Here is a 12,007-nt window from a genome sequence, read left to right on the forward strand (position 1 = left end):
ACGCATCGTTTCCAGAACTTCTTCTACGGAGTTCAGCGAGATCCGTAAGTTCGTAAGCATCGCGCATGAAACCACTCTTTTCTCAAGCGTACGACCAAACCCGAATTTCTCTCGTCAATGACACCGACTTGGACGATCACTGGGTCCCAGTCAAAACCTGACACACGCATTGATATAAAGTCATCCATGAATCCTCATCTCCCAAAACGTGTATGTGAGAATCCAGTGTGTGATTGATTTTTATTATTTCAAGCTTTCGTCATCCATGATTTCGTGTTCCAGTCTACAACGTAGAAATTCCCTTGTGTGTGAGGCTCCTTTCACGTTGGTAAGGCCGGCGCAGTCAAGAAGACGGAGATACATGTATCGGAGGGTTGAATAATAAAGAGCAACGGGACGGTAAATATGTTGCATATCATTGAATATTGCGCTTTATTATAACGTCACTGTTATGAGGTGCAATCACGAAAACGTTAGCAGCAATACACGAACTTGTGCGGAACCATTTCCGTAACCGCCTATATATATAAACTCTACACGTTCCTAGAGGAAATCAGTCAGCAGCAGCTCTCTGGCCGCCTGAATTCGACGTGAAATAGTAAATAGTTTGTCTCTAGATTTTACAAACTTTACCGTCTCACTGATTTATCATCCTCAGCAACCGTTTCACCATACGTTACTTTTGTTCTATTGAAGAAGTTTTAAATCAGGGTTTGTCAACCAGTTCTATTCCGACCGAGGTCGACTTCCGAATTCCGATACCCAAGTGTTGGAGGTTTACCTAGGCTCCTCCTCGCCACCTCATCCGCGTCAGCGGTGTCTTACAAAAGCATAGAGGTGGGCCGTGCTACAAGTCGGCAGTTACGGAAAATAAGAAGAATATCGGCCTGGTGTGTCCTAAATGACCATAGTAGTCGACAAACACCATGAATACCCCAAAACAAACAAACAAAGCCGGTTAGAGCAGGGGTGGGAAACTTCAGCAGTCGGTCGGCCGAATATGGGAACATGACGTAGGCGTACCCGGTGGGCCGGAGTCCTGAATCGTATTTATTTGAAACTTCCAAGTCCCGAATTTATTAATGAATTTCAATAGTTAATGAAGTCTATGAGACATCTGTGATCGATCAAAGTTGTCAGCAAATTCTTTTAAGTCTAATTGTATGTCGGACGTAGAATCCCTTGGTGAAGACTGTACGTGACCCGCGGGTTGAATTATCGTGTAAGACCAGAAACTCTCTGCTCAAAATCCCGTCGTAGGCCGGGTCCGACCCGCGGGCCGTATGTTGCCCTCCCCTGAGTTAGAGCCTAGATTGGGTGACTTGCTTTACTTTGTTACTACAAAGAGCCACATCATAGGCTATATATATGGAGCAATGACATCAGCCGCGTCGGTCAATCGTTTAAAGTGAGCCCTACCGAACTAAATACTCTACTAAAATTGGTACTAGATTCAGCCGGTTCCTTATGCTGTACCCGTTTAGTGGAATTGGGTTAAATCATATGAAGGCAACCTGAGAATGATATGTAAGTGACAGTAAGTTGCATAAAGGCACATGTGCACCGGCTTCAAATAATTGTTAGCTAATTCATGTAGCCATAGTAGCCTAGTAGCCTGGTAAATAGTAGTGGGACGGATGACTGTTAGTTATTTTGCGACGAAATTCCGGAAAATTGGCTTAACCGTATACTAACACATACTAACAAGTTAAATTACCATCAACACTCTATTATAATTCAATGTCGATTTTACAGACATGCATTCGTGCTACAGGGACTATTTCGCCCACTTCTTATGACAATTTCACTGCTAAATGTGTTTACTTAACAAATCTAAAAAGTAGGGAGTTTTGCCTAATCAACTTTGAACCATGGAAATTCTAAAAATATAAGCGCTTGAGTAAGCAGGGCAAGTAGGAAAACCACGCTAGAGTACTCTAAAATAATAAAGGTACTTCTGTATTGATCGGACCTGCCGATATCTCGCCAACGTGGGGCGTGCCTAAATACCATTAATGTACTAATGCAAGATGTGTATACGCCTGTTACAAGACATTTCATTGTTGTACTGCAGATTTTCTTGTTTTAACGTGGGAGGAATGATGAAATTATTGCTTACCATAGTGTTTTGGGCGATGATATTTGCCGTAGCAGTGGGACGAGAATCCGAACACGACGGCAACTACTGGAACGGGACACCGACAGGAGTGCAGCACTAGTAGATGAGCCCGACCAAGAATGTAATCCATTCTGTTACCAAGGGTCAACGTTAGGTGAGTATAGCCATCACGGGTCAGTATAGGCATTGATGGCTAGACAGTAGGGTTGTTCACAAAAATTAACTTTTCGGATTACCTGGATTTACTGATTAAATTGTTAGGTAGCCTAAAAAAGGCTGCACACAAAATTTGGCTGAATTGCAGGCAGTAGAATTAGTAACAAATTTAAAGAAAATCAAATTTTACTGTTCACCCATAAAATTGTTAAATTGTCTACAAAAAATACAAAATAAATTCGACGCAATTGCAACCCGTAGAAGCGAAATTATATGAGTTCTTCGTCAATAATTCTAAGATTACCCACAATTCAATGTTGCTTTCGCAAATCCAAAAGTTTCAGCTGCAATAACATACCCTTTGAGCAAAATTTGTTAAGCGCGTTCTTTTCGGCAACTCAATTTCATGGGATTGACAATAAAATTTGGTTAAAATCTTTTTCATTTTTTAATACATTTAAACATTTCAATTGGCTCTGGTTGAAATTGAGCCAAATTTGGTGCACAGTGTCCTTTTTAGCTAACCTGTCAGTGAATCCCTGGAATCCCAAAGATGGTATATTTGTACAACCCTATCGCACAGGTCGAATGCACATGATCGAGATTAGCTACGTTTTCCAATACGAATATATATGCATGTTATATCCTTATCTCATCATTGGGTGCACTGGGATGCAAAAGCTGTTTATAAAATATTCGAATTATGATAAGTGACTCTCGAAACGAACGGGTGATTACACATATTTGATAGTAGACCAAAATCAGTTTTCATTTATCGGATATGTATGAACGACTGAACGTATATCTGCACTCGAAGTATGCATATTCGTTATAGTTGGAATGGTGGCTGACACATTCATACTTTTTATTTCTGAAGGAAAATAACGAGACTAGAAGAGTCGAACGCTACAATCGAATACAACTCATTGAAATTACGAAGTTTACATGCTACTAATATATATACTTCGATGTCGGACTTCGTCTTTACTATATACCCCTCAATATTCTAAAATAGACGTCGCCCTCCGAATATGCATTTGTGCTCATGTTACCCGAATAGTGAATGTAATGCATTGGTGTTAATATTTATGAGTTCCTGTCATACAGAAATTAATGTGATAAATAAATGGACAATACTATGTTATTTAGCGATGCCGTGTGTACGAGTTGTGGCTGATATATTATGATCGCATGTTCAGTTTGCGATGGAAGCCGAGTAATTTCACTAGCTCAAGACGTACAATTCTATCGCCAATGGATTGCTGATAGATGATAGCAACTCCTGCAACCATCTGACCTATTAATGTAAGCCGCAGCTAAAATATCTGGTCATTGATAAAAGTTGATTGCAGAACGCATCAAAGAAGGTAAATTGTTTTTATCGCATTAATAACACATTCGAAGCTTAATGTGCAATGGGAGCAGAAAGGTAGAATGGAAAAAAAGCAGGAGCAATAGGATGCCGTTAATAAGGCTGAACAAAATCTAGTACCTGTGTGAGTCTATTCTGAATTGAGTATTAGACTTCGACTCGAGTCGACTATTCGAGTATCACTCGTGATGACGTCATAACAGTATGGAAGACTTGTACAGCTCAAGAATGTGCCTTTTAGCAAACACAAAGAAAACAATCCCAGTTACGCATCGCATTAAAGCTAATTTGATGCTGTATCGACCACACCTTTTAATTTCACTTTCTGACAATGCTGTTCTCCGATGATATATATACAATGATTGGAAACTGCCACGCCCCTTAACGCTATAAGATAGGTTTCCGGCGAAATTAGTCCGTCGCGGGATATACTTGAGCAGAGGTACGGGATTGCGTATGTCGACTGTGGTGGGGTGCTGCAATCGACCTTGCTGCTGGCGTACTTATTTACTGATTCTCTCCAATTGGTATAGTTTTTGTTGGTTTCTTGAGCATAGTGAGGCAGTGCTGCATACTAGGATGTAGGGGAGATGTGGTACCGATGGATCAAAAATCGGAAAATGATCGCTAACCCTGAAACGTTCAGCCGAAAACAGCAGATCTTCTGCTGGCTCAGCACTTTGATACAAGCTCCACCTATCGCGCACATATACATGAATATCCGTCTTCTCAAAAAATATTAATGGACGTTCAAAATTTGTTGCTCGAACGCGTCATCGGTCCCCACCCGGTGGGTCCAATGACACACGACCCGGGGACCTATGACACATATACCCGAAAAAACTCAAATGTGACTACTTTTCTTTCTCAGTATTATAATCTAAGCTACAGCAAGCCAAAGAAGAATGTTTGGTCGCAACTGTCAAAAAATAGAATAAATATTAACTCAAATGTTGTCATAAAATCACGTTTCGATTTAGGCTCGGACTTATAAATCTGAGGGAACATACATATTGCATGAAAATCGACAGTGTGACTTCCAAATACCTCGTTATAGCAATAAAACATCATATGCAATTATTACATAAAGATTTTCTATACGTAGGCATGTTTCATTTGTTTCGTGATTAGTATGCTTGATTATTTTGCTTGATTTGGCTATTGTATCATCGGTCCCCACCCTACGAATTTTATACATAAATCGAAAAAAGTCCACTCAAGGAAAGTACTGAAAAAATAATATGTGCCATTATATAGCCTGATACAAGCCCTACACTTCACAATAAAAATGATTGCTGGTTTGTTCGTGTTGAAGGTTACAAAGAAAAATGTATATGTCGATCTAAATTTAGTTTACACCCCCTAAAACAAAAATCATCTGTGTGAGACCCCATTGCTCGCGCACGTCGATTTTTTTTTGTATGTGAGGAAAGATTTTGCCAGCATGCAATTGTGGACAAGTTCACGGAGTGCAATCATGGAATTATCATAGAGAATTTTCAAAGTATTTTCGGTCCCAGTGATCCATCGGTACCACATCTCCCCTAATATAACTTTTAAAAATGCATATTTATCAAAGTACCGACTAGCTACGAGGCATTTTAGCATCGGTTGCAACCATGCATGTACGACAGAGCCTAAAAAATTAATAGATGCTGTGGGGGAGTGTCAATATAGATGTGCAGAGCCTGGAAGGATTGTTAAAAGAGGCTTTGGAAATTTTCTTGCAGCATTTACGTCACCTGATTTTTTAAAAGAGAAGGGTTGATTACGATAATTGTGTGAGCAACCAAGTTGTTTTATATAGTATATATTATAATATTGTGGGGTCGAATTCACAAAGGGCCGAGTTCACTGGCAAGAGTGGCAACCATAGTATCAATATAGCGATTATACCTTCATAATATAAAATCGGATCTAACCGAAAACCATCATCGTACTGATTGCTGCTAAAATGTTAACATATATAACTTTTTATCGGTCATTCCGTTGAATTCACATCAATGATGAGAATCGGCATTGTTCCAAACACTATTCCATTGGCAAAACAATGCACGAGAATGACATTGAGGATAAATGGGCGAATAATCTATCGATTCAGCAATCCGGCCCGCCAAGTACTTACATTCCTATATCCGACCAGCCGACTGGAGGAGTTTCCCGCCCCTGAACTAAGAGCACAGGTTTACCCCCGACTCCAGTGAACAAATATTTAGTGCTCCCAATCTTCTTTCAATTTCAACTTTCGGCCTACGTTTTTGACATGCTCCTTCTTCTTCTACGGGTGATGATGACTCAAACTAGTCGAGGGCACTGATTGACTGCTTTTATGAATATGGATTTGGAAACGTACCATCGAGCAATTTGATGCACAGACCGTGCAATGTGTAATGTGACAATGGTGACACAGAAGGTTCGGATTATTTACTATATGGAAAGAGTGAATTCTTGTGACTTGAATAGTTACGGTATACTTTGCCATACTGACTTTATTTTGCATGTGGATTACGCATGCGAGGTACATAGGCTGCGGAATCACGGCATACTGATGATGTAAACCAGCGGTTCAGCGGTCATAATACGCTGGAACTAGGATCTAAGCAAGTGGAAAAGATGTTTACTAAAGAGTGTAACACCATCCATTCGAGTTCCGGGCTAATCAAAATTTTATCACCGTTGACTTATTTCTAGGAAGTGAACAGCCATGTTGAGCAGCTGCCTCTGTCTGGTTGATTCTTGGATTTTTGTGGACTCGTAATTTTAAATTTGCTAGTTGGATATAATTTAGGTTTCCATAATTTTAGAATCTGTGCTCATCTCTGTTACCACCTTTTGGGTTCAGCTAACATCGGTGTCTACTGTTTTTGTAGCGAGTGTTTTGGAAAGCTTCGAAGTAGACGAAGAGAAATGCGAAAAGATTCTTCATACATATATCGCCAGCACGTCCGCCGAATATCCTTTGAATATTGGATCGAATTTAACCATGCGGGAGAAGCAACAAGTATTGCTTTACCTGGTAATGTGCTTTTCGTTTTCGGGCCAGTGCTGGGTTACTGGTTAATTCCTCACTGGGTGAATTTAGCATTAGAAATATAATTACTATTATTATATTATACAACAATATATTTATATATTGAAATAAACTAGAATACACCCACAAACATTGAAAACAGTCATACTTCGCAGGGTTGTAGCCAAGTCGCAAGGTTCCGAGTCATAAGTCAATCTCACGTTTATAGTTTTGACTCGAGTCATTTTCAATTCACCACCGAGCCAAGTCCAAGTCAGTTAGTAGACGTTCGAGTCCGAGTCAAAGAGTTGTAACTCGAGTCCAATTCATTATGTTCACTGTTCAGTTTTTGAGTTCAATCGGGTTCAACCCACTTTTTCAACTCTGTTCGAGTGATATAGAATTGCTCGCATTTATAATATTGACAATTCTCCTCAGTCTTAACAGCTTCTGGCTCTATTTTCCAAGTATCGGGACTGGTAGACGAAATATCAATAATGTGGTAATTTAACTATTCTTCGAAGTTACCGTGAAAAGTCGGTCTCGGTGAGTCATGTACAATGACTCGAGTACAAATCGACTCTATAAAAAACATGACTCGGATAGAGTCATTACAACCCTGATACTTGGGATACCCACTTTGTTGGCCCAGCAGATAATTGAGCATTTAAAAGTTGATAGAGATGAGCCGCATATGAATATTGTAATCAAGTTTTCCAAGTACACATTTACAAAGCTCCATGCTTGTCTCATCTTGGTAGGATGACATATTGATACAGGAGAAAATTTATTTCCTTCGTAAAAAAGTACAGTTTTTAGGCTTGACAGACTTCCATTTTGAGGAACATAGATCAGTGTAAAAAGTCGTAAAAGCTATAATATACTTCCTACAACTTGTACTTGAAATATTAAGGGGGTAAAAACAGTAAATTGGGCTTAACTATCTCTTAACCGGAGTCAATCTGAGAAAAATGTCATATTCGTAATCATAACATTGTTGGGTTAGTATTTTTATCTGAACAAGTCACACACAATGCGATAAGACGACAGAGAACGACACGCATCAGTAGCGATCCTTTACTCTAACATCCACCTCGGCCTAGAGTGCCCGATGTCACAGTTCTTTTCGATGTTGATCTTTTTTGAAGCCGCGGCCCTTTCGACTAGTTCTTTCCATTCCTTGTGAGTGCCTCCTTTCGTCGGGTCTTTTACTTGGCTTTTTTTGTCGCCGTAAGAACGCCAACGGCAGGGGAAAAGGAGCCCAGATAAACCTCCGACGGGAATCGAACCCGATCCGTCTGCTTGGTGGGCGCTTATCGTAACCACTAAACTATCTCGCCCGCAGCAACCTTCATAACCCAGACAGCACTCCTAAGATGTTCTGTCAAATTTTTTTTGTCATTTAGTTGCCCAGTCTTGCATCTATTGGAGTACATCTAAGAGTCTACTAAAAAAAATTATTATGAAAGCGATCAATGTTGTGTTAATGAATTCGCCACGAATGTTTCAGCGGATATGACTGTGAATGGTGATACGCCACACTAGATTGATTTGACACTGCACTATGTATGTATAAATGTAGCAGTAACAGTAGCACCTTGTCTCAGTTGCATATGACTAGGCTACTTACCACTACACTATTGTGAGATCTTTCCGACTCTCAATTTCCTAAACATTATTCGCCCATCTCGTGAATTCTCATTCCTACATTCTCCATGAACCCCCTGAAAGTACTTTGACACATATTTCATATCTGAAATCTTGTAATTGCTGCCCTTGTCTCTATCTTTACAGGCAGTGAAGCATATGAGCTTCTTCGATAGCTCTCATTGCCCGCCTCTACCTTCAAGCATGTTTGGAATGCCCTGGGATATCCACAGCAGTTTGCCGAATCAATTCAGCACAGATAGCAGTTCTGAAGACTTTGAAATCATCAAGGAATCTGACGAATAGAACAATCTAGTCGAGTAGCCATCTCCGTTATTAGTTTTATTGCTAAATGGTTTGATATTCGTGGGGTGAAATATTAGTAAATCTTCTTACTATACGACTTTGTGAACAAAGATGCATTCCTTTTCGATTTTATAATTCGATTAGAATTTTGCAATACATTATCTAGGCATGCATGGTTTGTTACTGTGATAAACAGATGTTACGAATTTCGGTGGGCTTGAATGAAGTACCGGGATATATATGCCAGAATTGAAAAGACTTGGCTGCGAACTGGTTTCTGCGTTCCACACAGATTCTTTAGATATTTGTCATTTTTGTGGCCTTGTGATTTGGGGGACATATTTGAAATATCCGGACATGAACTAAACCTCGTAAGTTTGTATACCAATGTACAGCCTTGATATTCGATAGGAAACCGATTAAGATTGTTTGAACGTACCAGCATATGTGGTTACAGAGAGAGGGCGAGTCTTTATTTTATTCCATCCGAGATCTATGGCAAACGCAGCAATAATGGTGGCACAGAAATTGCACATGCGCATGCACACTATTTGGTGTCAGATAGGCATGATCGATACGAGCTTGGAGCTCAACTAGTATGATCACCACATCTGCATCAACAGGTACAATTGTCTATGCAGTCTGGCTGCGTTGGACGCATGTAGTATATTTTCCAGAGTAATCGTGTATGGTTTAGCGAGTTTGGCCTATCTGAACTACTTGAATCAGTGGTCCTTAACCTTATTTCCTCCAGCACCCTCTTCAAAAATTGCCTAGATATGCCCTCCCACATTTTAAAGGATTATAGTAAAAAGCAATGGGTAAGAGGCCTAAGTCCCATCGGTATTTTCACGTTGTGACTTTACTATCGGAAATATTATGCGCTTCAATCGAGGCCTGAGAATGTGGTAAAGATCTTTGCTCGCTCACAGTGAATTTAGTACCACACTCAGTAATTAACTTTAACATGAATGTATTCCAAACAAAGCAATCCATAATATATATGTAACATTCATGTGAGGTGGTGGGTCCCAAAACTGAACAATATTATTCTGTATGATACGATAAAGAGATATTCTGAAGGTTTAATTTGGTATCTCTTATACAAATAAATTAAGGTACTGATTTTGACCATAAACTGCAAAGCATCTTTAATGTAACTAAGGGCTCTCCCTCTAAAAAAGGTAGGCCCACATGCAGTGTCTCCTTCTTCGATTTAGACACGCTCTGCGCTGCCGGATAAACTGCCTATAGTTCTAGTTACTTGTGGAAAATAACCCGAGCTGAAGTGTCGCAAGTATTTTAACGGGGAATTGGCGATATAAAAGTGCGCGCAATTAATTTTACATGAATTACAATAAACCACTGAATTCATGAAATCGTGTTGCAAACATCGTCGGCCATTATTTCGCGATGAGGGCGATGAAAAATTTCAGGATTAGACCAAATGTTAATTTGCAACGAGAGAACTCGGGAATAAGTCCCTACTGCACCCTCTACCGCGATGTCATCTTTCTTCAACGCCCGCGATACCGCTCCCCTGCGATTTCAAATATGATAACCCTAGATATATTCTTCATTTTTCTTCCGTATCTGCCGACTTGTAGCACGACAATCTCTAGGCTTTCTGTAAGACACAGCTTACGCGGATGAATGGCGAGGAGCTTAGCTAAACCTCAAACACTTTCTGGAGTCGACCTCAGTCGGACTCGAACTCGCAACCCATTGGTGTTGCAGCTATGGTTTATATCACTACGCCAGGGGTTCTCAGAGGGTGGCCCACAGGAGCATTTGAGGTGGGTCAAAAAGCTATTTAGAAAATTTTGGAATTAATGTAAGTAATGCTGAAGTAACCACTTCTCTGTAGTACCCCCCATTCACCAATTAATTGTTTGAAGCTGACCCAAAATGATTATAATATTCCCCACAATAGTGGAACTAAAATCCCAATCACACAGCGGATGCGTGGATTTGATCATTGTGTTTCGCGAAGCGAATGGAGCAGCGGACTATCATATTATACGCCGTGACTGCTACACCCAAACCCCCAATTACGGAGCTCGAAGGGGCCCAAGATTATTTCGTTGGTCATTTAATGGTGGATATTTATTGGACATGAAGATTTTAGTCACGCTTCGCGCAATTTCATGGGCCGAAAGTTCTACATTTAAATATCATCAGTAAATTAAGAGAAAAATGCGCATATTTTATAGTAATAGGCATGCGGCACCGTTGATTACCATGCACGCATTGTACAGGATTATGACTTCAAGACAAGAGGTGGGTCACAGCATATTTTCAAAACGGGCCACGGCCAAAAAAAGGTTGAGATCCCCAGCACTACGCTATCTCGCCACTATCATACCAAACTGACACATGGTTGATCTTATTACTCAGAGTACCGAGTCCATGACTGATTCCCTTTACTCCACATGTGATCTGCAAAGCAGTGGAAATCGCGCGACGCTCTTGAGCCAAATACTTCAAAATTGTATATGCCTGATTGGACAGATGAATTTGCAGAAAATGTGTAGGAGGTATTCGAATATATCAGAAACCTTTACTCAACAAGAATCCTGCTGACTAACGATACACCTGTTTTGAACTTGTGTCCATCATTCATTGTAGCCTAAAGGCTACTTATCTTTGGTACACAGGGATCGGCCGAAGTAGTCAGTCTTGGGGTAGCCTAATAATATGTTTATATAGTTGAGCAAAAGCAGGGATTTACCGTTGGTCAAGACTACTTTTGGTGAAAGTAAAAATCAAATTGATTGAGATTAGTAGTTTGAAATAGTAGATTTGGTCACAGGCAATATTCCCTCTAATTTTCCAAGAGTCTGCGCAAACACGCCAACTCACTGCGCAGGCCCTCGGACAACAGTGCGCAACCACCCTCCAATAGGGTGATAAAACTTACTACTGGGGGCTTCGCCTCTCAGACTCCTTACGGCTCTATGCTTCTTCCGGTACTTATCATGTACATTGGGTGCCCATTTAGTAGTAGCGTCCCTAAACACGCAAGGCGCGAAAAAATTTCTCTAATTCATGATTGCTTCGGCCAATATGATCGGGAATTGCGTACATATTGGTATCAATTTTTATCCTCTCCCAGCTCACATAATCAGATTTACCGGTATACCTGATCCAGTGAGGTGTGTTGGAATAGATAGGCCCTCTAAATAATAATAAAATATCTTCGGCCGTACCCGTTGATATAAAGACTTCGTTACATGATGCTATTTCGTGACCCCCTATCTGCTATGTCAAAAGATATTGAAATCGCCAAAACGTACTAAAGTAAAAGACGTACACGATTTCAAATTGGTATTTCTTAACTGGAAAATAATGTTCCCTCGATATGGCATTTGTCTTGCAGTGGGACTCGGATCGCCAG

The 12,007-nt window shown here is 40.3% G+C and overlaps 1 protein-coding gene and 1 long non-coding RNA gene across 2 annotated transcripts; both read left to right on the forward strand.

The window, feature by feature from the left end:
* Positions 1-272: 272 nt before the first annotated feature.
* On the forward strand, positions 273-3,419 carry LOC145435883 (uncharacterized). Its single transcript, XR_013914088.1, has 2 exons — positions 273-2,273; positions 3,153-3,419. It is a non-coding gene; the product is annotated as an uncharacterized LOC145435883 (long non-coding RNA).
* Positions 3,420-6,453: 3,034 nt separating this feature from the next.
* Positions 6,454-8,781, forward strand: LOC145435884 (phosphatidylserine lipase ABHD16A-like). The gene is made up of 2 exons (XM_080313146.1): positions 6,454-6,663; positions 8,452-8,781. The coding sequence occupies exons 1-2, from the start codon at positions 6,631-6,633 to the stop codon at positions 8,608-8,610; spliced, it is 192 nt and encodes a 63-aa protein (XP_080169272.1). The 5' UTR covers positions 6,454-6,630; the 3' UTR covers positions 8,611-8,781.
* Positions 8,782-12,007: the final 3,226 nt, after the last annotated feature.

Source organism: Botryllus schlosseri, chromosome 3 (genome assembly GCF_051294905.1).
Source record: "Botryllus schlosseri isolate E-star chromosome 3, Bs_hap1, whole genome shotgun sequence".
Classification (NCBI taxonomy): domain Eukaryota; kingdom Metazoa; phylum Chordata; class Ascidiacea; order Stolidobranchia; family Styelidae; genus Botryllus; species Botryllus schlosseri.